The sequence below is a fragment of the Delphinus delphis genome, chromosome 6, assembly GCF_949987515.2.
Source record: "Delphinus delphis chromosome 6, mDelDel1.2, whole genome shotgun sequence".
NCBI classification, from domain to species: Eukaryota; Metazoa; Chordata; class Mammalia; order Artiodactyla; family Delphinidae; genus Delphinus; species Delphinus delphis.
Window position 1 is genome coordinate 67,974,517 of NC_082688.1, and position 27,140 is coordinate 68,001,656.

General features: G+C 37.8%; 2 protein-coding genes and 1 non-coding gene across 3 annotated transcripts in view; 1 reads left to right on the plus strand and 2 right to left on the minus strand.

Annotated features, from left to right (window-relative positions):
- Positions 1-1,462: 1,462 nt before the first annotated feature.
- On the plus strand, positions 1,463-3,103 carry RRAGA (Ras related GTP binding A). Its single transcript, XM_060014780.1, has one exon. It carries the CDS (start codon positions 1,732-1,734, stop codon positions 2,671-2,673), a length of 942 nt encoding a protein of 313 aa, XP_059870763.1. The 5' UTR covers positions 1,463-1,731; the 3' UTR covers positions 2,674-3,103.
- An 886-nt stretch (positions 3,104-3,989) lies between these two features.
- Positions 3,990-27,140, minus strand: part of HAUS6 (HAUS augmin like complex subunit 6) — a 44,194-nt gene continuing 21,043 nt past the window's right edge. Inside the window, exons 11-17 of the mRNA XM_060014781.1 lie at positions 27,032-27,134; positions 20,411-20,492; positions 15,512-15,578; positions 15,024-15,200; positions 13,086-13,221; positions 10,164-11,210; positions 3,990-8,157 (exon numbers count right to left, since the gene is read on the minus strand). Coding sequence (XP_059870764.1) covers positions 8,063-8,157; positions 10,164-11,210; positions 13,086-13,221; positions 15,024-15,200; positions 15,512-15,578; positions 20,411-20,492; positions 27,032-27,134 — 1,707 coding nt within the window. The 3' untranslated portion in view covers positions 3,990-8,062. The remainder of the gene's footprint in view (positions 8,158-10,163; positions 11,211-13,085; positions 13,222-15,023; positions 15,201-15,511; positions 15,579-20,410; positions 20,493-27,031; positions 27,135-27,140) is intronic.
- On the minus strand, positions 15,661-15,794 carry LOC132427760 (small Cajal body-specific RNA 8). Its single transcript, XR_009519968.1, has one exon. It is a non-coding gene; the product is annotated as a small Cajal body-specific RNA 8 (non-coding RNA).

Sequence of the window (27,140 nt, forward strand, 5' to 3'; positions counted from 1 at the left end):
ATCATCATAATCCAATATAAGTACTAGAAGAATTTAAATAAACTGAATGCTAAAAACCAAAAATGTTCAACTTTTCTAAGAATAGCAGGAATTCTTCTGTTGATATATTTTAGCTAAAATTTATGTCAATATCCACTTGTAGAATATGGTGTTAGAGAACATTCTTACTGGCTCAGAAAACTGAAGATGTGTTAAGTTTTGAACAAAAAAATCAAAAGAAATCTTTTTACATTAAAAATGTAGAAATGGAGGTTTATATATACAATGAAATATTATTCAGCCTTTAAAAGGGGGATCCTACCATTTGCAACAACAAGGATGAAACTGGAAGGCATCAGGCTAAGTGAAATAAGCCAGACACAGAAAGGAAAAACCTTGCATGATCTCACTTATCTGTAGAATCTAAAAAAAGTCAAATACATAGTAGCAGAGAGAATAGTTATTACCAGGTAGGGGGAAGTGAGGGTAATGGAGAGATAATGGTCAAAGGATAAAAAGTTGCAGTTATGCAGGATAAGTAAGTCTAGGGATCTAACCTACAACATGATGACTATAGTTAACACTGTATTGAATACTGGAAATTTACTGAGAGTAGATTTCAAGTGCTCTCACCACATACACACACAAAACTGGTAACTATACAAGATAGGTTAGCTTGACTGTAATCATTTCACTGTGTATGGACTGTGTATTCACTGTGTATGATGGACACCTTAAATATATACAATTTATATTTTAAAAATAAATTGCACTTCATTATGTAATAGACGTGTAACTTGGTAGAGTTACCTAACCCCTATAAGCTTCCATTTACTGACTTGAAAATGAGGTTATTTATTCATAGGATTATTGTGAGTAGTAAGTAATGTTCTATATTAGAGTTTCCTCAAGCTTTGGAATTCTGATTATAAATCCCAAAGTCTGAGACTACCGAGAAAGCAGGTGTAAGAAAGGAACTTGCTTCCAAGTGGAAAAAGCACTAACTGGGAGTTAGGATATCTCCCGGGAGGGATTCACCACCATTCAGCTGTGTAGCAATGGGCAATCACTTACATCTGAACATCTGCACAGTTTTTATCTCCCCTGTCCTTGTACTGAGTAAACCAGGGAATCTGAGGAGGCCTAACTGGGCGGAGAAGTTAAGCCTTCTTCGGCTTTTCCCTGTCTGCTGCTCAGGCCTAAAACCACGCAACAGCACACCGCGCTCTTAAAGCGCGTAGTGGTGTGCTGGGGTTTTTTCGGCCACGAGATGGCAGCATTCTCCCAACTGCCCACACACGTACAATTTGCAACCGTAGGCCCCGTTTAAATAGCAGAACAGAACACCAGATTCCTGGGTTCACCTTCCATTTTCCCTTTCGGGTGGGCCCTGCTGCGTTTCGTTAAAAGAGCGGCTTATCAAAGCTCGTTGTGCAGCGAAGGCCGAGACCGCGGGTTCTCGCGAGATCGCCGCCGGAAGTGGGTGGCAGCGGAGACGCAGAGGCTCTCCTCTCCGGAAGGCGAGCGATTCTCCGTAGCGGTTGCAGCGGTTTACCCTACGGCGCTCTGCCCCGAGAAAGAGCTCACTGGTCGCCGCCTTCCCAGCGCCGAGCTCGCACCTTCGGCTTCTCCGGCTGCACAGCTGCACGGCCCGGCCGTCGGAGCCCGCGCAAGCCTCGGCCCCTCCCTCCCTCCGACTCGCTGCAGTTAGGCCGCGCCCTGAGGCCCAGTCCGCGGCAGCTCCGGCGGGTGATGCCAAATACAGCCATGAAGAAAAAGGTGCTGTTGATGGGGAAGAGCGGGTCGGGGAAGACCAGCATGAGGTCCATTATCTTTGCCAATTACATCGCTCGTGACACCCGGCGCCTGGGTGCCACCATTGATGTGGAGCACTCCCACGTCCGATTTCTGGGCAACCTGGTGCTGAATCTGTGGGACTGTGGCGGTCAGGACACCTTCATGGAAAATTACTTCACCAGCCAGCGAGACAACATCTTCCGTAATGTCGAGGTTCTGATTTACGTGTTCGACGTGGAGAGCCGCGAACTGGAAAAGGACATGCATTATTACCAGTCGTGTCTGGAAGCCATCCTCCAGAACTCTCCTGATGCCAAAATCTTCTGCCTGGTGCACAAAATGGATCTGGTTCAGGAGGATCAGCGTGACCTGATTTTTAAAGAGCGAGAGGAAGACCTGAGGCGTTTGTCTCGCCCGCTGGAGTGTGCCTGTTTTCGAACATCCATCTGGGATGAAACGCTCTACAAAGCCTGGTCCAGTATTGTCTATCAGCTGATTCCCAATGTTCAGCAGCTGGAGATGAACCTCAGGAATTTTGCCCAGATTATTGAGGCCGATGAAGTTCTGCTGTTTGAGAGGGCGACGTTCTTGGTCATTTCCCACTACCAGTGCAAAGAGCAGCGTGACGTCCACCGATTCGAGAAGATCAGCAACATTATTAAGCAGTTCAAGCTGAGCTGCAGTAAATTGGCCGCTTCTTTCCAGAGCATGGAGGTTAGGAATTCTAACTTCGCTGCGTTCATCGACATCTTCACATCAAACACGTACGTGATGGTGGTTATGTCAGATCCGTCGATCCCTTCTGCAGCTACTCTGATCAACATTCGCAATGCCAGGAAACACTTTGAGAAGCTGGAGAGAGTGGATGGTCCCAAGCACAGCCTTCTTATGCGTTGAATATTGCCAAAATGCGCTCTCTGAAAATGCTGAATTGCCTTCCCCCTTTTTCTTTTAATATTCATAATGTCGTGTGCTTAAAAGTGGGCTTTGAAATGTGTGCTGCTTACTTCTTCCATCCCTTTCTTCCCTTCTCCCCAGTCTTCAAGCCTTGGACGCTATTTACTCAGCTATCCAGTAGAGCTTCAAGATGGCCTTTCTGAAAAGTTGGTATGGTGTTAACACTAAAGTAGGTGGTGGTGTATGTGTGTGTGTGTTCTGATTACCTGGTTATAATAGATATACACATCAAAGCCTTTACAATATCTTCCTGTATTCCTTACAAGGTTGCAAAGGTGGAATGTTATTTTATCAGCAAGGTATTAAAATGCATTTATAAATTCTTTTTGGCTTCAACCATGAATAAACATTTGCTGTTAGCAATTTAAAATATGGTCTTATTTGAAATAATTTGAAGGTGGTTAATATTAAAGCTATAGATTCTGATTGCCCACAAGTATTGCTTAACTGGTAAGTTTGATTTTGTGATCTTGGCTCCCATCACCTTAACGATGTTTCATAGCAACTGTAGCAGTGTGGTTAAGAGAACGGTCTCTGGAGCTAGACCACCTGAGCTGAGTTAGTATTCTAGTCCCTTCACTTACTAGCTCTGTGAACTGGGCAAGGTACTTAATTTTACTGTGCTTGTTTCCTCATTTGTAAAATATGGATAAGGATAGCACTACTTTATTGGATTAAGATTAAATTAAAGCAACATGGAAAACATTTAGAATGGTACCTGGCACATACTCAGTAATGTGTCAGCTGTCAATACCACCCACTGAGCCATTCTTCCTCCCCGCTCCCAAATTACTGGATGTGAAGCCTAGCTAAGTATTTAAGCCCTTACTAAATCCCAGGTATTCTTAAATACTTGATGTGCATTTTCTTACTTAATCCTCACAACCTGTGAGGTAGATTACTTTTATCTGTTAATAGATGAGAAAACTGGTATGACCTTATTAAGGTTATACAGCTGAACCTAGGCAGTGTAATTGCAGATCCTCTCCTAACCTCTCCTAACTCTTCATCATAAAAATCCTAGCTTTTTAGCTGTACATTATTCCTTCATATAAATCCCCCAATTTTATAGATTGAGTAAACTGAAGCCAGGAAGTTAAATGACTTCTCAAAGAATAGTGTTTTGCTTTGGGCAAGATCACTTTCCCATCTGTATTTGTCTGGAAATTGGATAATTTTGAATCAGATTCTTAGATTACATACTTTGGGGGAAGAATTCTAAGGTTCCTATTTTGAATTGGCAGTGTGGTATAGTGAAATCAAAAAACAGACCTAAAGTGCCCCGTTACAGCCGCCTCATAGATTGTTTTAAATGAAATCTAGTATCTTAGAGCCAAAACACCTCTGATCAACTCCTCTCACCTCATTTTACAAATGAGGCATTATCTCTATTTACAGACATTAAATATAAGTGATAGGGAATTTCCAAACCTTTATAAAGTTATTTAACATTTATTAAATCCTTTATAGCAGCACCTGTGGATGACAAGATCCCTACCCATGAAGAGCAAGAAGCTGTTCAGATATGTTATTAAACTAGTCTAATTAGGGCCTTTGGCAATAAGCTAGTATAGACTCCAAATGAACTCTGAGAGTATATATGTACTTTTAAAAATCATTTTAAAATACATTTAATAAATCTAGAGCTAGGTGGTATAATACTGAACATTTATTCAAGACTAGTATGTAAAACATTTACAGATAGTCCCATGGAGGACTCACAAATATTTTAAATTCAACATTCACAGTGCATAACGCAAAAGGTATATCAACTATGTATGTGCAACTTAACGTGAAAGAGAGCTTTACTTTAGCAAATACTTTCTTTACATTAAGGAAAATGTCCTTAAACCTATCTTCTTTAATTTTAGTATACTCAGAGTAGGGGAAAAACAGGATTTCCTTTTATACAGGTCTCAAGAATTTAAATCAAATTGACTCCATACATCATGGTTAAGAAACACATGGTAAAGAATGCTTTCAAAATACTTGTATTTTTGTTTTCAATTAAATTCCCCCAAATTGATTTTAACAACCAATAGTCTTTATTCCACTTGATAACATTTTTCATGTTAAGCAACATTATATGCTTGTTGTCTTTAAACATTTAAAACAATTAGAACGTAAGGGCATTGTCTAAAGTTTCAAACTGATAGAGAAGTCAGTTTACACACCATCTTATGAATAGTGAATAAAACAAGGTATATTCTGCTGTGAATGTAATGAGAAAAAGTACTCTTACAGCAATAAAGTAGCCCTCCGTCTTTACCATTACTTTAATTCCATCACACAGAGGCAAAGAAAACAATTCCAATACTTCAGTATCTGCTAAGGATGATCTATGGCCCTTGGAGTATATGTATGTGTGGACACACCCCACACACATATCTACGTAAGTATATGTCTATGTATTTAATCAATACAACTGCAGAAATCACAACCATGAAAAAATACAATAAAAGCAATAAATGAAAAATACTAAGTGAATAAAAGTTAACATAAGCCATAGGAGATTTCAGAGAAGGGACAGTCCCAGGGATAAGAGATTAAGACTTCAAGGTGAAAGTGAGATTTGTTCTGAACCCTAAAGGACAAACTATAACTGAAAGGCTGGGAGATGAAGGTAGGATATTCCAGCTTCAGAACTGTGCATTAAGATTTTTAAAGACACATGCCCACCAAAGCATTTCAGTTAAAAAAAAGGTGGGGGGGGAGATCATAGTGGAAGAGGGAAAAGAAGAATCTATGGAGGAGACCTTATATGCCTTTAACTTTGAACTCACTTCTGGAATTAACAATGAACCATTAATGGAATTTTAAACAAAGAAGTGATATGGTCAAAGCAGTCCCTTAAGGTCAAAAGGCAGGTAATGCAGGCAATATTGGATAAGGAAGAGGAGTCATAATCAAAATGGTTTAGGAGAAAGTGACAGATTTAATATACTTTTGTTTATACTACTGGCATACAAAGGACAGGGAAGAATGCCAAAAACTCTCAGCCTTTCACAGGTGTGACTCAACGATGTGGTTTTTTTAAATCTATTAATATCCAAAGATATTTTGGTCTTGTGATTCCCATTAATTCAGGGCCCACACTTATTGATGAACTTCAGCTTCCTTATCAGAGAGCTCGTATCTCTAAAGCAGAATGTAATAGTGTACCTAGCTTCTTTAAGATACCCCAGGGCTAAATGTGAATCTCTATCCACTAGCAGTGGCTCTCAAGCTATTTATTGAGCCTAAGAATTACCAGGGCAGCTATTTAAAATGCAGATTTCTAATCCTCACTTTAGACCTACAGAATATATGTTTTTTTAAGATGTATTCCAGGTAATTCCTCAAGTCCATCTTAGACAAGTCATTTAAGCTCCCTAGCTTCGGTATCATTACCTGTAAAATAGGTACAATATCACTATCTTACAGAAGTATAAGACTTAAATGATATATTAAGTATCCAGGAATAGCTCTGGCCCTTTGTAGATGCTAGTACCTTCTCCTTAGCATGTTAATTTTGGATTTACCAATATTAGGTTTCTTAAGACTAGAGGACAGTTTCCCAGTAGACTTAGAGAGTCCCTATTTGTTCTGTTAACTAATAAAAGGATATGGCACCTTAGGAGAAGCTTTTCTCTTCCTCTTTCTTTTCCACTGCAAAGAAGGCAGTTATTTGTGCTTTTCTTCTGTCTTTTCTCACAAAAAAAGACTGGCCTTCAAACTTGGATCAAACAAGCAACACAGAAAGTAAGCCAAAATGAGTGAAGAAAGATGAAGTATTAAGCCCATCCACTTCCAGAACTCTTCAACTTTTCTCTTCTTGCCAGTTTCTTGGCAAACTGGACAAGGCTGTGATGGTTAAGAGTTGAGGCTAGACACGGGTGCTGTAGGTGCTACCACCCTTCCAGTGTGTGCTTAACAACCTGGTTCGCAGAGGGCAATGGCATGTATTCATCACTTGGATGCTAAAGACAAGCCGTTTTCTTGGCCAGGGGGTCTAACTACATGAGGCAGGACACTGTACAAGAGGCCTCACATCTGACTCCCATTTAGAGTCCGGAAGGCCCACTCCTGCAGCCATATCCTAAATCCTGGCCTTTCAGTTACTTCTAGGAGGTCTTGTTGGTATATTAAGGAAGGAAAATAAGGTCAAATCCTAGCTTCACCACTGACTTAGCTGTGTAACACTGAACAAGTTATTTAACCGCAAATTCAATTTTCTCGTTAATCTGAAGCTATTCTGTAGGCAGTGAGGAACTGATGGTTTTTGAGGAGGAAAGTAACAATCAAAATTAGCTCCCTTAACCTGCTGTATAGCACAGGGAGCTCAGCTTGGTGCCCTGTGATGGCCTAGTTGGGTGGGATGGGGGGTGAGGGGGAGGGAGGTCCAAGAGGGAGGGGATGTGTGTATGAGTATAGCTGATTCACTTCACTGTGCAGCAGAAACTAACACAACATTGTAAAGCAATTATACTCCAATAAAAAATTTTTTTAAAAATTGAAAAAAAAATTAGCTCCCTTCCCCAATAACAGTGCCCCTCCAAAAAAAAAACCAAACAGACTAATTTTTTAATTTACACTTTTTCTGTTAAAATAAAAAACTAGAGTTAAATTCTCAAAGTCTAAATTAGACTAAATATAAAACTGCTATACAACCCACTGAATGGATTTATAATGTCCCTCAAAAGTATCTAGTCATCTTCTGCCTTTTTCCTTTTTTCTAAATTCATTCTGCTCCAGTCTTCACTATCATCACATGCACTTTATTCCATCAAACATCATTTTCCAGGATCAACCTACCTGAATAATCATTAAGCCTCTTTAGAGCTTTCCCAAACTTAAACTTTGTCATTTTGATTATACACCCCAAAGCATTACTTTCCTCACTTTTTTTGTTTAGTACCAGAATGTTGTAAAAAGAAACAATAAAAGTTGTATATTTCCCTAAAAAGAAAGATCAGTATATCCAATGGCTATTAAGTTAACCACTTAATAAAACACATTAAAAACTACTCATCCTTATGTTAATTAACTGAAATTAGAACATAATGAATTAGTAAACCTAATACTATGCCATTTCATGCCCACAAGATTATCCAAGAAACCAAAATGGCTTCTCATAACTTGTTTGCTTTCCAAATACTTCACATTTCAACCCCATATCCATACAGAGAGAGAAAATCCAAACATACTCTCCTTACTTAAAATCAGTAGAGAAGGCTAAAAAGCATTATTTAGGACTTTTTTAGACCCTGAAAAAGTTACACTTCCAATGTGTATTTAAATTACAAATGTTTTTATCCTGTGACATTGCTTCAACTTAAGTTCATCATAGTTAAGTTGACTGGGCTACTACTTCATCTTTCAAGTGGGATGGAGATTCTTTGGCATCAAGGCTCTTATTCAAGATTTCTTCTTCTGCAAAATTGACTTCAAAAAGAGAAAAAAGGATAAGCAAACATTATAAGAAAAAATAGGACAAATTCCAAGTAGTAGCAAATTTCAGTAAAAAGTTCACATGCAAATATGTAACTGCAATAAAATTACCATTATTCTGGGACTTCCCTGGTGGCACAGTGGTTAAGAATCTGCCTGCCAATGCAGGGGACACAGGTTCGTGCCCTGGTCCGGGAATATCCCACATGCCACAGAGCAACTAAGCCCGTGCACCACAACTACTGAGCCTGCGCTCTAGAGCCCACGAGCCACAGCTACTGAAGCCCGCACGCATAGAGCCCGTGCTCCGCAATGAGAAGCCACCACAATGAGAAGCCCGTGCACCGCAACAAAAAGTAGCCCCCACTCGCCACAACTAGAGAAAGCCCGCGCGCAGCAACAAAGACCCAACTCAGCCAAAAAGAATTAAAAAAAAAAAAAAAAAAAAAAAGGTAAGATGGGAGTAGGATGGGCCCTTAATCTACAGGACTGATGTCCTTATAAGAAGGTACACGGAACACAAGGGGAGAATGCCATGTGAAGATGGAGGCAGAAATGTGTTATGCTGCCACAAGCCAGAGAACACCTGGAGGTTATCAGAAGCTAGAAGAATCAAGAAGGATCATCCTCTAGTGCAGAGGTACCCAACCCCCGGGCCGTGGACCACTACCCGTCCGCAGCCTATTAGGAATCAGGCCGCACAGCAGGTGAGTGACAGGCGAGCGAGCAAAGCTTCATCTGCCACTCCCCATCCCTCACATTACCACCTGAACCTCCCCACCCCCCACCATGGAAAAATTGCCTTCCACGAAACTGGTCCCCAGTGCCAAAAAGGCTGGGGACCGCTGCTCTAGTGGCTTCAGAGGGAACACGGCCATGCCAACACCTTGATTCTCAATCCTAGCCTCCAGAACTTGTTTTCTCCAGAGACAAAAAATTTCTGTTGTCTTCAGCCACCCAGTTTGTGGTACGTCGTTACGGCAGCCCTAGGAAAGTAATACAATGACCTACCTTGTTTTGTCACTGCACCCCCATCAAATTATTTCAAACGAAACCACAGATACTATATTATTTATTTTTTAATTCAAATTTATTTATTTTTTGGCTGTGTTGGGTCTTCGTTGCTGCGCACAGGCTTTTTCTAGTTGTGTCGAGCAGGGGCTACTCTTATCGCTGTGTGTGGGCTTCTCACTGCCGTGGCTTCTCTTGTTGCAGAGCACGGGCTCTAGGTGCATGGCCTTCAGTAGTTGTGGCACATGGGCTCAGTAGCTGTGGCTCGTGGGCTCTAGAGCACAGGCTCTGTAGTTGTGGTGCATGGGCTTAGTTACTCTGCGGCATGTGGAATATTCCTGGCCAGGGAACGAACCTGTGTCTCCTGCATTGGCAGGCAGATTCTCAACCACTGCGCTACCAGGGAAGTCCCACTATATTATAATGATATTTAACATAGCGTTTCTCAACTTTAGAACCACCTTCCATTAGCCAAAAAGATTTTGACAAGGTTTACTTTCAGTAGTTTCTATTACAAAAGCAATAGGTTTCAGGTTTTTGGTTTTGTTTTCCACCCCTGTCCCATACCAATTGTAAGCTAAATCACTAGAAGGGCTTCCCTGTTGGCGCAGTGGTTGAGAGTCCGCCTGTCGATGCAGGGGACACGGGTTCGTGCCCCGGTCCGGGAAGATGCCACAGAGCGGCTGAGCCTGTGAGCCATGGCCACTGAGCCTGCGCATCCGGAGCCCGTGCTCCGCAACGGGAGAGGCCACAACAGTGAGAGGCCCGCGTACCGCCAAAAAAAAAAAAAAAAAAAAAAATCACTAGACATTCTGAAAGTACCCATAAAAATGATGGGTTTACTCTTCTCATCCTAGCTGAAGGAATAAGGAGCATATTTTGTCATATTAACAATAAAGATCATGTAACATTCACTGCATGCTATTTTTAGGAGAAGGTGAGAGAAAACTTCAGCAGGTTAATATGCACATTATCTAGTTAAATCTTACCTGTTAAATTAGGTAGACGTTCTCCAAGACTACATGGTACTGTGGTCCTCAATCTTTGTTCCACTGGAGAAAACTTAATTAGTGGTGAAAGAGACCGTTTTCTTTCACCAAGGGACATGCGTGAAGATGGTTTTGTACAGTCAATGTGCATATCATGAGTGCCCCAAAAGTTAAGCATATCATCAGCTTGCATGTATTGGGAAGTAAGGCTCAATTCTGGTTTGTGTCTTTCAAGTGTTTCAGGATTAGAGAGGCAAATTTCTTCCCTTTGCTTGGGCACAGATTTCTTCAGAGCCTCATATCCACTCCAAGTAGCCTGTAAATTAAAGTCTGATTCTGGAGTATTCTGTCTTCCTCCCACAGCACCTTCTGGGAAAATGCCACTGTGCATAGGGCTATTTGGTTCCAGTTTAAAATTGGCCTCTGTACTACTGGAGCTATTAAGACTTAAGTGACCAACTTCTTCTGGAAGAGTTTCATGTAATATGCCAAAATCACTATCTTTAAAACTGGAACTAATTCCACTTGATATCTGAAAAGAGTTCCATAACATACTTTTATGCATGGAAAGATCTTTGTAAGAAGCTTTCGAGTGGTCTGATATTTTAATATACTCTTCTTCACTGCTACCTATCACATCTCTCCTATTGCCTACAGCAGGGGAGGATGTCTCTATTTGGCTAGTTTCTAAAAACTTGTTCTGTAAAGCTGTACATTCCAAATCTTGCTTACAAATTATGTCCTTATTTAACAAATCTGACACATTCTGTGTTGTTGGTTCACCTATGCAACTGGTTACCACAGGTTTCTGAAGCACACACTTGAGGCAATCTGAAACAACTTTCTCTTCAGGCAAATGAGAATGGCTAGAATCGGACACAGTGGTTGCTGAGAAAAAACTGTCCACGTTAAGCTCTTTTTGATTATGCACCACAGGTAAGGATTCTGGCAATACTTCTCTATGTTCAGTATCCATCTGAATTGGTTCTGCACTTCTGTTATCTTCTATTTTAACAGCTTTTCTCCATGAGCTCCTAATTTCACTTACTGATTAAATGAAGGGGGAAATAACACAAGTTATTAATAAATTCCCAAATAGAACATGCAATTAAACATTTCATTTCTAGTGGTTAAGATAAAACTTCTGACTCAGTACATGTTCATAAATATGCCAGTTGGATGACAAGGCTCCACAATACACCAAAGCCCAACAACATCAAAGAATTCCATCTCCAACTGACCACACACAAAAAATGAAACGTGTTCCTGAAATGTGCATATACTTTCACACAGCACATACAAATCACATGTATTAAAGAGATATTTTCTTAACCATAATTCAAAGAGTCATGTACCACAATATTCATTGCAGCTCTGTTTACAATAGCCAGGACATGGAAGCAACCTAAGTGTCCACTGACAGATGAATGCATAAAGAAGATGTGGCACATATATACAATGGAATATTACTCAGCCATAAAAAGAAATGAAATCGTGTTATCTGTAGTGAGGTGGACGGACCTAGAGTCTGTCATACACAGTGAAGTAAGTCAGAAAGAGAAAATCAAATACCGTATGCTAACACACATATATGGAATCTTAAAAAAAAAAAATGGTTCTGAAGAACCTAGGGGCAGGACAGGAATAAAGATGCAGACGTAGAGAATGGACTTGAGGACACAGGGAGGGGGAAGAGTAAGCTGGGACGAAATGAGAGAGTGGCATGGACTTATATATACTATCAAATGTAAAATAGATAGCATAGCTAGTGGGAAGCAGCCACACAGCACAGGGAGATCAGCTCGGTGCTTTGTGACCACCTAGAGGGGTGGGATAGGGAGGGTGGGAGGGAGACGCAAGAGGGAGGAGATATGGGGATATATGTATATGTATAGCTGATTCACTTTGTTATATAGCAGAAACTAACACACCATTGTAAAGCAATTATACTCCAATAAAGATGTTATTTATAAATAAATAAACAAACAAATAAATGGAAAAAAAGATATTTTCTTGTCCATCTAGGCCAGGGTTTGGCATGCATATATATATATATTTATTTATATACTTATATATATACAGTATACACACACACAACACACACTTTTTCTATAAAGGGCCAGATAGTAATACTTCAGGTATTGCAGGCCATCTTATCTGTGGTAACTACTCAGCCACTGTAATGTGAAAGTAGCCATAAACGATATGCTGACAAATGAACAAGGTTGTGTTCAATGCAACTTTATGTACAAAAACACATAGGGTGGGCCAGATTTGGTTTGCAAGATGTAGTTTGCCAACCACCAATCTATACAGTGGCTAGGTTCAACCTGAACTGAATCCATTTAACTTCGGATATGTCATTTCTAGTAGCAAAATGGAAATTATATATCTAATCACTCACCCAGCATGATGTGCCTACATGAGGACAAGAATATCCGAACTTTGCCCACACAATACAGGTTGTAAGAAGAAAGTACTGGGGAGTCTGATTAGCTTGGGAGAGGTAGGTAAGATCTCTGTACAGAGTTTTTGGCTGATGCTGCTGGTTGTTGACTGGAAGAATACAGCCTCCATACTCTATAAATGTTGATCACAGATCAGGTGTGGAGGCAGAGGATATTTCTGAAGTGATCAACTGAAATATTTTCCACGAAAAAGCCAAGTAAAACAACAAAAACAAAACTGTACAGTTCCAGGGCAAAATAATACTGCTGAAGGACTGCCATATAGGTGACAGTGCCCACAGTTGGTATTTCAATAAAAGTCCCCCACATGAAAACAAATAGAGCCAATGCCACTAAATTGAAAGATACAGAAAAAAAGTTTTAAAGTGAGTTTCCAAAAGATTTGTCAGACCATGGTTCTAATAGTAGTAATGTCTAAGAAAGAAAATAGTGACAAAAAACATTATTAACTTACTCAAGTTTTCTGGAGTTCGGGGAATTTGATTCCTTGTTAAGAATGGGTTGGAAGCTAGAGAGTCAATTAGTTCCTCTAATATTACTTCTTTTCCTTTAGAAGGCTGTGGTGAATCAGATAAAACTGCCCTTGCAACCTAAAACAGAAAAGAAAAAGTAAAGCAAAAATTACCAAGCCCACTGGTAGAATGCAACAAAGGCCCTGATAAGAACAATAAGCACAAAAATAAACTCAACAATGTAGCTCCCAGGCACTCCATATAGACTCTCCAGGCACAATCCTATTAAGGTGAAATCAAACCCAAACCCTGTTTCCTCCCTTATCTTAAATGGATATCCTGTTACACAGGAGAGAAAAGATAAGAAATCTTTACACTTGGAAAGATTTAGATATAGTTCTGACTGCAGTGATCTGAATTACTATCTGCCACACTTGAGCTTCACAATTCCATATCTGCTAAAATGACTGGTTCTAAAGCATGCAGGTTCTTCTTAATTATAATCCACCGCACAGTAACACCTCTACTAATAAACAGAGTACATTCTGACAACAAACTTCTTTGCCAGAAACCTCATCATCAGACATAAATTAGTGAAAACATAGGGATACATTTCTAAAATAGAGAAAAGAAAGTGTACAATATGGAAATAGCACTCTGTATTAACATTTTAATAAAACCAGAAAGCAAAAAACAAGCAAATTAAAATCTCTGCACCCTGAAATCCTGAAAAAAAGAAACTGCCTACAACCATAATCAAACTGACTCCTCCTCCATAAAAATAGAGGGCTTCTTAGAATTCTAACACTAAATATTCCTTGTCATAAACACTATTAAAGAGAATTAATTTCACTTTACTTTCAGAGTTTTATGAGATTTTAGGGCTCTCCTCTTCCATCCTATCTCATTCCACTGCTACTGTAAATTCTTTTAACCAGAAAATGTGCCTTTCCTCCCATATCAGGAAAGAAAAAAAGAATGACTAATCATCTTTTCTTTAGTATAGAGTCAATCAACTAATACAGAGAAACAACAGAACTTTAGAGATTTAAAAATATTTAGAGACCATGAAACTGGTCCAACTTCCTCAAGTTGCAAACAAGAAAAATGACTGACAGCCAGCTCTCTTATTTGGACAATATTTATTAACTTTTTTCACGATCAAGATAAAGGAGGGAACTCCAATACCTGAATCAATATGCACTAAACCAAACTTTTCTTTCAGTCTCTCAGGAATGTAAAACAGCTGATTTATTTTCTGGCTGTTTCTGTTCCTGGCAGATAATCCAAATTCAAACAATGGGAAATATGTAATAAAAATAACATTAATGAATGGCCTGACCATTTCATTTGTATAAACCGAGTTCTGTAATACTCAGCAATAGTCGTATTATGTGGTCACTTGCCAGTGAAAAGTAGAAAATTATTAAGGAACAGAGCTGGTTAAGAAAACCAAGATCATAAACAATCATGTATTTATTCACTTTTGAAATATTTAAAAAGCAGAAGGACAAAACCTTCACTTGGTGGTAATATACTGTATAGTCTTTGTTCTAAAATTCAAAAAAAGAGGAAGCTCAGCTAAGCAACAGATAACATTCGCAGAGTATTTTAATAAGTATAATCATTGGGTGTATTTATCCAACAATTTATGTAATGGTTAATTCCAAAAATATTATACATGTATTATTTTTATACTTTTGGATAGTTATAGAATGGGACATGGGTTCTAAACCACCGATATAATCTTAACTAAATAAGTTTATTTTATATCTGTTTCTACTTTTGGGGAGGACCAATTCTGCTTTAACCATGATTTTTATTGTCTGTGACCTCCTTCCCAAATTACACCTAATCAATAATTAACTGTACTTCACTTATAATCCCAACACCATTTAGAAAATGACATTTCAGTATACTTATTACAATCTCTTTCTAACCTCTTCTACCAGATGATCTTGCTCTTTTTGGAATGGATCACTTTTTTTAGCTGGCAGAGACCCTCCAAATGCACTACTCTTTGCAATATTTGATGATGAAGAGTCTTCCGCTTCAAATTCTGATGTTTTCTTAGAAACTGTTTCATTTTTCTCTCTAGGAGTCATCAACTTCGTGTCCTGAATAAGATAGACATGTAATGTTAAAACGTTAATAATTGTACCTGATCTTCATTGTACCTGATCTTCATTAATGTTAATCTATAAAAGGTTAACATTATTGTAAAATTAAATGTTCACTGGCACAGTTTAAAAATTCCAGTATTCCCATTTAGAAGTAATAACTAATGTGTAAACAGGAATGGTAGATAATGTGCACATACTAGGAAATGCGAAAATAGAAATTTAATTGGGATATCAACAAAAGTAAAGAATATTTTTATCATATGTGAGTATGGTCAGAATTAATTTTAAATTGTTTTAAAATGTACCTTTTCAAGTAGTGTAACACTGTTTCTATCTGATGGTGAAATGGGCTGCAACAGGAAAGAAGCAGGGCTAAAAGGAAAAAAAATTAATAAATCCAAGTTATGAGTAAGAAAGAATTCCATTCACTTGATGTATTTGAATATTCTAAGGAAACTGTCTGCCCCGTATCTGTCCGTTACGATTTCACTCAATTCGTCCCGGTCATCAAAAGGCAGTTTATTATTCTAGGGAAGTATAGTGACAATTAGAGCAGTACTTCAGCCCAATTTGTGTATCAGCCTCCCAAACTAATGAACATTTTCCTTACCCAGTATGTATTTTAAGTCAACAGCATTTTTTACAAGGGTTGGATGACTTGATGAACACTCAAAAATTTGAGTACAAGGTAAAAACAAATTCAATTAGGGACTTCCCTGGTGGCGCTGGGGTTAAGAATCTGTCTGCCAATGCAGGGGACATGGGTTTGATCCCTGGTTCGGGAAGATCCCACGTGCCGCAGAGCAACCAAGCCCGTGCGCCACAACTACTGAGCCCGAGTGCCACAACTACTGAAGCCCCTGCACCTAGAGCCCATGCTCTGCAGCAAGAGAAGCTGCCGCAATAAGCCCGCGCACCGCAACAAAGAGTAGCCCCCGCTCGCCGCAACTAGAGAAAGCCCATGCGCAGCAACGAAGACCCAATGCAGCCAAAAATAAACAAATAAAAATAAATAAATTAAAGAAAAAAATTCAATTAACTAGAATCACATTATTACAATGTCCTCAGGCTTCAGACCACAGAAGCACTGTAGCAGAGACTAAGATTCTTTTGATATTTCAGGTCCAAAATCAATTTCTCTTATGCTGAATTTTCTATAGCAAATACATTACACTTACAGTAAAGTCATGAGGTTATTCAATTTGAATTTGCAGCATTCCACACATAGTGTTCCTTAATCTCTTAGATTCTCTTGCCCCTTTTGGTTAACGTGAAAACCTTATGCATCTTTTCACTATAATTACAAAGTAAGTTATTAAATTTTTTAAGCCTTCAAAGTAATGATAACTTTATTTATCTTCATCTTGAAAGTGCCTTCAAATTCAATCATGGATTGGGTCTGCTCACTGACCAAAAGCTTTTCTACTCTAGGTAAAATGGAGGCAGGATTACCACAGAAACCACCTTCAACATCAAGCATGCCAGTGTTTTTCTTTCCGTTCACAGACAGAAAAGTACAAAATTAACAACTTTGCAAATATTTTATATAATAGCAAATATGCCTTTCAAACTTTTTCAAATATGCCCTTCTTGAAATCTACCTTCCAAACATAATTCAAAATCACTGAAATCGCTCAAGTTTCAAATTCGCTTCGACAGGATATAATCTAGATATCTAAGGCAAAAGATTAGTGATTACTATCTAGTGTGATTTTATCCACATTCTTCCCCAAAATTGACGTTAAAATAATCAGAAAGCCCTCTGAAGCAGGGCCAGCAAGCTATGGACCAATGCCATTAAGATGCCACCAAAAGACTGGTGAGCTCCTTGAGGATGATGACTACGTCTTACCAAAGGCTATTCCCAAGTCCTAACACAGTGCCTGGCGCTTGGCAGTGCCACACGATGGATCAATGAATAAATGTCACTTGAAGATGAGGTTCTATAGATGCCACCAAATTTTTCTATCTGAATCATTCTTGCAGAGTCTCATAATAGAGAAAAACGGAACCACATTCTATACCTCCTCTCTCTCCTTTCTGAATTGGCAACATGCTATTAGCCTTGTTAATATCTCAATTCAAGTCAACTTCAAAGCAGCCCTGGCTCAGTCCTTACTCTCTACCCACTTGCCAGGCCAAAACTGAGGCCCATGAAATCCAGATAAAAAGGGTATTGATCCCACTGTGGAAATTAACCCTAAAAGCACTACCGAAAGAAAAAAGACATGCTTTTTATAGCAGCAAAAATTTTGAGGAAAACCTAAAGTCTAAAAATAAATGAAATGTTAAAAAGCTATTTTAAGTGGTAATATAATGTTAAGTAAATATACACACACACTTAAAAAAACTGCATTTATGCTATGTTAATGTTGAGAAAATTTTGTATTTTAGAATACAAGACTTTGGAATTGGAAATAAAGTCTAAAAAAGAACTTCGGAAAGAATCTGACAAGTGATTTATTGGAAATTGGAAATTTTAGCTAATTATTTTTTATTTTCATTTGTTGTTGTTGTTATAATATGTCTACAATTAACAGAGAAATAAAAAAAGAGAAAGGAAATAACAAAATGAGATTAGAATTCAATTTCTAAGACTAAGGATGTTTGTTTGGAATGCATGCAAGATCATACTGCCCTATCTCTGAAATGTAGTAAAGGAGAAACCGTAGAGGTTAAAGGTCTAGAAGAACTGCATCACCACCACTAGAAATATCATGGAACCCTCCTTTCCAGAAACCACTGCAAAGAAAGGTAGTACCCACAGTGTACAGCAAAGGCATCACCAATCACTGAATTCTGATTGTAAGTATGGTGCAGCCTCCATGAGCTCACTCTGATCAAAATCAAGCCAGGAGATCTATGGAGAAGACTACTTATACTTTAGTACTTGTGAATGAAAACCACACGTGAAAGGGCAAACAACACACTTACCCTAAAAACTACATTCATCTCATGCTTTTTAACTGCATAATTATATTAACCATATCCACATATGAATTTCCCAATTAACTACACTGATACTGATGTAAGATGATGCCACTACAAATAAAATATTTAGTATAATAGCTGAACTACATGCCAAAAACGGTATTTCTTTAAGTGCAGTCTCTCCATGTTACACATGAAACATTTTATTACAAAATACCTTTTACAGTAAAGAATTCTGAGCAACATGTTTACTTCCATATCCCAGTAACTCAACTCTTTACCTCTCTTCTGTTCTCCTATTAGGCAGTCATAATCTTTCATTTCCCATTAAGCGTTTATCCCTCATCACCAAAAGCCTTCCTCTACCTCCTTTCAATATCCCAACCTATAAGTAAAATAAAGAGTGAAAAGACAGTTAAAAGATCCAAAAGCTTAGAAAAGGATAAATGTGGAAGTCAAAATTATTTAATACAGGGGCTTCCTTGGTGGTGCAATGGTTGAGAGTCCGCCTGCCGATGCAGGGGACACGGGTTCGTGCCCCGGTCCGGGAAGATCCCACATGCCGCGGAGCAGCTGGGCCCATGAGCGATGGCCGCTGAGCCTGCGCGTCCGGAGCCTGTGCTCCGCAACGGGAGAGGCCACAGCAGTGAGAGGCCCGCGTACCGCAAAAACAAACAAACAAACAAAAACAAACAAACAAAAAATTATTTAACTCAACTTTTTCCTATATTAAGAGAATTCTATTTGAATTAAATTCTTAGGGGCTGAGCATCTGGCTCCTGTAGAATTCTGATAGTACATCTTAGTACAAAATTCTACTTCAAGAAAGAATCTTGAGGTTGAATGGAGTTCATAAATAAAATCAGATTTGTGAATTAATCTACTAACTCCATCAATCTTTAGTCCAACAAGAGACCTTAAATCAAAATATTTAATCTGTTCTCTGAATGAAAGACAGACCAAAAACATAACTGAGATCGGGAAGCACCAACTACTTCCCTCTAAGAGGCATGCTTTAAGAACAATTGTGATAAGGGGGTAAAATTAGCAAGCCCAATAACTTTATAATTTCTTCACTTTACAAGGTCTTCACTGCAGATTTCATTCTATTTCTTTAGGTACTCAGAAAATCAACATCACACCCAGATCTAAGAACAAAAATAAAATTCTCCCACAAGTAGTGCTGACCTCCTATGAACCAGAAAATTTGCAGAGGAAACTGCCAATAGCATAATTTCACATGTAAGCTTTGACAATAGTTACGGTATTTCAACTTAATAACTTATTAAGAGTATACAGAATGAAGGGGGCCTCAAGTCATTTAAAATTTTCTTTTAGAATTATCCTAAATATTTTGTTTCCATATCTGTGCCTCATTAACATGGGGAAGTTGAACTGAAAATCGACTATTTAAATCAAAGGTTAATCAGAAAAAGCAAAATAATAAAGGAATCTATTTAGCATATCTGTGTTTGACTGCTACTTAATAATGTTTAGTTTCAATAAAGGACAAACACATTCACATTTAGTTTAGAGATTTCTGCTTTTATAATCTGGCATCAGTTTATTTAAGGGATAAATAGGATAATAGAGGAAAAAAGACAATAAATAAAGTAAGAATACTCCTAGTTACAACAAACTAGCTAGGTTCAGTTTTTTCATATTCTAAATTTTGGGATTAGATTGAATCAGAATTCTTCCCAAAAAAATTTTTTTTAAGTACAGAACTCTTTTTATCAAATGGCATATAAAGCCTCAATATATAGTACAGATAAAACAGAAGGCTGCTTAGGTTGAAGTGGGAAACGCTGGAACAGTCACAGGTTAAATTTGATTCATCCACAGCACCAGAGGGCGCTGCAGAACACAGACTGAAAACTACCAACTAGACTACCAACTAGATCATCTCAGAAGTCCCTAAACTCTTGGATTTAGTCGAACAGCCACAAGTGATTTCAAAGACGTTCACAGACACAAAAAGGCAAAAATTCCTAAACTTGCATTAAATAATTTTCACATATGTCTTTTTCTTCAAAAATTACATAATCCCCATGAGTCCCAACATTTAGATAAGAATAGAGGAAAAAAATGCCCTTGCATCAGAAATGTTGAATCTTTCCTGAAAACGTGGATCCGCAGTAGAAAAACACTGTCTGGTTAAGAGAAGAAAGTTACGAGCTATCTCACAGTGGAGAAGCTTGAAAGCTGGCTGAAGATGGGACTAAAATTAATTAAGAGAAAAAAAATCAATATGAAAATCAAATTTCTTTTACCTGTTGGCTAGATCACATTTAGTTTCCAGTATATCACTTGCCCTTCTGCAATCATCTTCCTGGGTATGTTGCTTACGTGTATCTAAAGGAATAGAAAAATTAATTACTCTTTAATTATGTTTGTACATTCTAATATTCAGAGATCTCTTGAAGTTATACAACAACCTGTAAACAGAAGAAAACAGAAAAATAAAATAAATGTTAAAGAAAAGGACAATTATTCAATTATTAAGTATAAAGTAGTATGCATGACAGTGACGGAGAATATGTACAATAGGCTTTTCTAGAAAGATAGCTCATACAAAGTTTCCCAAAAAGGGACAATCCATAATTCTCAAGTATTATATAGCCATGCTTCTTGTTTAAGTACACAGATAATGCAATTACCACATAAACCAGCCAAAAAGTTATACTACTTAGCATATTTTAGCCCAGCATCTATGACATCAGTCAACCTATGTATTTATTCTTCAACATATCATTTAATAACTATGTGTCATTACTGCACTAACAATAGGAAAAAGAAATTAAAAATGGAGACCTGTCTTCAAGGAGTCAGTACAGAATTATGGTATACTGCTACAGTATTATGACACAAGTATGTACAGAATGCAAGGAGGCAGAAAGGCACCCGGCCCAGAGTGGGGAACATGAAGAAGCCATGAAAGTACTAAGAGAATAAGTTGCATGTTTCGTGTGCCACAGCATAAGGTATATCTAGTGGAAGCATGATAGGCAATGAAATTGATGACAAAAGCCATGGCTATATTTCAAAGGATTTGATATTCCAGGAGCTCCTCTTCTTTCAACATGTTAGCTTCTGAAACACTATTTATACATGTGTCCAAAGTGTTACTGTGTAAGAAGCCAATGTGTATTCTATGTAAAGTTTTCCTTTTAATTCATCATAATGCCACCTCATAACATTTTCAATACCCTATGCTTTTGAACCTACTAATTATGATGGAGTTACTGTTATTTATAAAACATTCCAAAAGTAAGCACAAATACAACTATACCACAAGCTTAGTAGACAACCATTAACTAAAATGATGATGATATATTCAACATCTTGTTATAACCTATAATGTTAAAGAACTGAAAAAAAATATGTATGTGTATGTGTGTGTATACATATATATATATATGTTCCATTTCAGATCACTGAATCACTTTGCTGTACACCTGAAACATTGTAAATCCACTATACTTTAATTTTTAAATATTTTAAATTTAAAGATTTTTTAAAAATAAAAATGATGATGCATAACTTTAAACACCATCTGGTGGTGGTAGGCAGAGTTCATGCACATTTGTTCTGGTATGAAAGAAAGTCTGTAAGGTAAAAGCTGCTAAGTGAAAAAGCATCTAGAGCCTTTTTCTCTTTTCCAAAGGTGATAGGTGATTAAAAGTCACTGGTGGGTATTACACCAAGAGATGAAAAGGATCATATTTACATTACAGGAAGATCACTGATAGCCATTTGGAATACAGAACAGATAAACTATTGGAGGCAGAGTACCTAGTTAGAACACAATCACATGCAAGAAATGATGAAAACTAAACTTAAGATGCAAAGATAGCAAAGGAGGGCACAGTCATAATAGTGCATTTAGGAGGTTAAAACAAACTAAACTCACCACTACAAAGCAAACGAAACTAAAGTAGACACTGACTCCTACTGTAAAGACACTACAACTACTAAATAAAATGTAAGAAAAAAGGAAAGCCCAGAAGAATAAAAATCATCACATGACAGAACCGAAGACGGAAAGCACAACAAGCAGGGTAAACTTAAACTGAGAAACAAGGGCTCAATGAGGCAGGCTCCAGGGGCTGAACACAGGAGATTTAAATGCCTACATGGTAACAAGAAACATCATCTCAGGCCTCTCAGGCTGGGATCTGAGAGACCACCATAAGACAAGACACTGCAAAGACTGCTCTGCCTCTAAAAAGGGATTATAAAAATTCTGCCAACTGGACAGGGAAAGCCTGCTGTCTACCTGGACTCCTTGGTGAAAAAAAAGTATAGAAGGAAGGAAGGAAAGATATCTAAAACCTAGCCTACTCAAAAGGAGGTGTGAAATCCATAATTATACTGGCTACTTGTTTTAGGAATCCCAAACCAAAGACATTAACTGCTCTAGTTCAAAAGAAATCCCTGGGACTCTTGGCCACTCTGTAGAGACCCTTCTGCAATCCTGGGCCCACATGACTCCTCCAGAGGTGGGGAACCCACTGAAGTTGAGATTTCATTCAAATATTTAAATATTATTATTTCAATAGAACATCAGCAGGCAGAGCATACCGGAGAAGTACCTGAAATGAAGAGATACTGGGAAAATTGATAAAGATAAAAATCAGTATATTTAAAATGATCAACAAAAAAGAAACAACAGGGGCCATAATGAAAGAAGATGACACCATGAAAAAGAATGGGTAGTTTTGAAAAAAGAAGCAAATAAAAAATACATTCATGAAAATTAAATACTAAATGGACAGGTCAAAAAGGAGATTAAACATTAATAAAGAGATAATTAGTGAACCATAGCGAGATACAAAGAAAATACCCAGAATGCAGGTCCAGAGTTACAAAGAGGTTATAAATATGAATGAGAAGTTATGAGATATGGGGGACAGAATTAGAAGTCCCAATAATATGAGGGATAAAAGAAAAGGACCAAAAGAATAAGAGAGGGGGGTAATATTACAAGAGATATTAGTGAATAAGTTTCCAGAACTGAAGAAAGATATGAGCCTTCACGCTGAATAAGCACACACAAGTTCCAAACAGGCTTAATAAAAACAAATCTACATTTAGACACAGCTCAATGAACCTGCATAATACAAAAATAAATAAGTCTTAAAAGCAACCAGAGATCAAAAATTACCTACAAATGAACGACAATTAGAGAGACAGCAAATGTTTCGAAAACAAAAGAAGGCAGAAAGCAATGAGATCATATTATTAAAGTCCCAAGGAAAAATAAGTGTTGATCTTGAATCCAAACTATCATTCATAAGTAAAAACAAAGATATTTTCAAAGAAAGACTAAGAGATCTTACTATTCAGGGTCTGTCACTAGAAGAAGTGAAAGATATACTTCAAGGTATACCTCTCAAAAGGAAGGAATAGAACAAAAGTAATACTGACCAAAAAAATCAGTAAATATATTGGTAAATCACACACAATGATTGTTAAAAAGAATTTCTATCAATGTCATTCTTTTTTTAATGGGTAGGGCATTATCCTAGAATAAAAGTAAGAGGACAAAACAACCATATACAGTGAGTGAATCCTCCTTGGATCCTGGTTCAAAAACAAACATTTACAAAGAACATGTTGGCGGATAAGAGAAGTTTTATTTATAAACTTAAGAACAGCAGAACAGTATACGTATGGTTAGATTCAAAGTAAAATCATTTTTATAAACATACATCAGAATAAACTTAAGATTTAGGATAGTGGTTACCTCTGCAAATGCAGAATGAACAGTCAAGGCCAAGGGGTTAATATCCAAAATATACAAACAGCTCATACATATGAATATCACAAAAACAAACCCAATCAATGCATGCCGCAACTAAAAATTCACATGCCACAACTAAGGAGCCCGCAAACCATAACTAAGGAGCCCACCAGCCGCAACTAAGGAGCCCACCAGCCACAACTAAGGAGCACATGTGCCATAACTAAGGAGTCTGCCTGCTGCGACTAAGACCCGGTACAACCAAATAAATAAATAAAATATTTTTTTAAAAAGGGGCAGGGCTTCCCTGGTGGCGCAGTGGTTGAGAGTCCGCCTGCCAATGCAGGGCACATGGGTTCGTGCCCCTATCCGGGAAGATCCCACATGCCGTGGAGCCACTAGGCCTGTGAGCCATGGCCGCTGAGCCTGCGCGTCCGGAGCCTGTGCTCCACAATGGGAGAGGCCACAGCGGTGAGAGGCCCATGTACCACAAAACAAAAACAAAAACAAACAAAAAAAAAGGGCAGAAGATCTAAATAGACATTTCTCCAAAGAAGACATACAGATAGCCAACAGGCACATGAAAAGATGCTCAACATCACTAATTATTAGAGAAATGCAAATCAAAACCACAATGAGGTATCAACCTCACACTTGTTAGAACGGCCCTCATCAAAAAGTCTACAAATAATAAATGCTGGAGAGGATGTGGAGAAAAGGGAACCCTCCTGCACTGTTGGGGGGAATATAAATTGGTGCAGCCACTATGGAGAACAGTATGGAGGTTCCTTAAAAATCTAAAAATAGAACTACCATATGATCCAGCAATTCCACTCCTGGGTATATGGGTGGGAAAAACGAAAACTCTGATTTGAAAAAACACATGCACTCCAATGTTCATAGCAGCACTATTTACAATAGTCAAGACATGGAAGCAACGCAAGTGCCATCAACAGATTATTAGCTTAAGAAGATGTGGCATATATACACACACATACACACACAATGGGTATTTCTCAGCCATACAAAAGTGAAATATTGCCACTGGCAGCAACATGGATGGACCTAGAGAATATTATGCTTAGTGAAATAAGTCAGAGAAAAACACTATATGATATCACTTATATGCGAAATCTAAAAAATAATACAAATGAATTTATATACGAAACAGAAACAGACTCACAGACACAGAAAGCAAACTTACAGTTACCAAAGGGGAGAAGGAAGCGGGGGAAGGGACAAAGGAGTATGAGATTAACAGATAACAAACTACTTTAATACATAAAATAGATAAGCAACAGGATTTACTGTATAGCATAGGGAATTATAGCCAATATCATGTAATAGCCTATAATGGAATATAACCCGAAAAAAAAAAAACCAAAATCACTATGCTCTGCACACCTGAAACTAAAATATTGTAAATCAACTATACTGCAATTTAAAAAAAAAAGAATACTCAAGGAAGGGTGGATACTCAAGGGTTAACTACACTAGTACTTTTTAAAAAAACTAAAGCAAATACTGCAAAGATTTGACAAGAGTGTTCAGTAAACAGGTATTTATAATATTCCTGTACTTAATAATGCTGAAATGTAATTTTTTAAAACTACTGAAAAGAAAAATCACTTCCAGCAAGATGTAATATGTAAGGTATAGGAGGGAAAAAGCTGTTGTACTTTAAGCAAAGTAAAGTGGTTTACTACAAAAAGTATAAAATAATGTTGAGGTTCCCCAGCCCAGACAAAGGCTCTAGAGGGAAAAAAAAAAAAGGAATCCCAAGAGTACAAACTGTGCAATGTGTGAAGGAAACGGTTACCCCCAAAGAGCCTATCAAACACTTTTAAAATGTGGACTTCTAACTAAACTTCATAAACAGACACAAATATTCCCTCACTCTGAAGGCGACATAGAAATCTCCAAATGGACGTGAGGACAATTTCATGGTTTCACAGGGCCTAAACTAAGTATGCCAAGAGTACAAAGGCCCTTTCCATGCTGAAGTGAGAACACAATGGCAACCAAATATGCCAAGAACTATCAAAGTAATTCTATCATCATAAGCAATGCTCTGTATCTGAAGATCTTTTTCATTCATCAAACTATGCAGTCTTTTGTGTCTACTCTTCTGCTGGCACCTATCCTTGACCCTTGCTCTCTGGTCTATGATCTTTCCCAACTAGTGTCCTCCCCACATACACCTGACTCCCAAAGCAATCACCTATCCTAGCTGTGTTCATCCTTTTTCTTCCTAAGTCCTGTGCTAACTGCTGCCATGACCGATGGCCTGCCTAAACTCAACTGTAGCCTATACTTATTACCTGCTCCAGATTGGCTACATAATTCGTACATTTTTTATTCATTTATCCCTCCACCTATCTACCTTACATTTACTGAACCCAATAAAAATTTCTTGTACACAAATACTAGGCAATTGGTGAAACTGAGTATGAAATTGATATTAGATATTGTAGAGAAATTAATTTTTTAGGTGTGATAATGGTATGAAATTTGAGGAAACTGAGATAATTATTAATTTTAGGTGTAACATTAGTGTGGTAATTAAAGAGGAAAAAGTCCTTATTTTCATGGGAATGCATGCTGAAACAGAGTGAAGTGTTAAGGTCTCAGACTTACATCGTTTAGCAAACAAACATACACATTTAAAGCAAAAATCTCAACTGCTGAAACAAGCAACAGTTAAGTATTCAGGTAATTACTGTACTATTCTTTCATGTTAAAAACTTGTGGGCTTCTACACAAAACTTGTAAGTGAACATTTATAGCAGCATTACTCATAATAGCCAGATGGTGGAAATAACCCAAATGTCCATCAAAGGACAAACAGATCAACAAAATTCGATTCAATCATACAACAGAATGTATTCAAACAAAGTAATGAAGTATCGATACATGCTACAACTTGGATAAACCTTGAAAACACTGTGCAAAGTAAAAAGCTGTGCAACTGAAAGAAAGGAGACACAAAAAGCCTTATGTTAACGGAGGCTCATATGACTGAAATGCTTTGTGCATTTCACCACAGTAAATAACTGGGAAAAAAAAAACATGAAAGTTTATAAAAGAACTGTTATCACAGTGAGAAATATTAATGAGATTGAAGTTTAAAAGAGAAAAAATAACCAACCTGGAAGTGAAGCAGGGTACTGCAAAAGAATACTCTTCTCATATGCTTCTTCTGAGGCAGGATCAAACGAAAGGGGAGACATAGGTGGTAAAAGATCCACAGCCTTAAA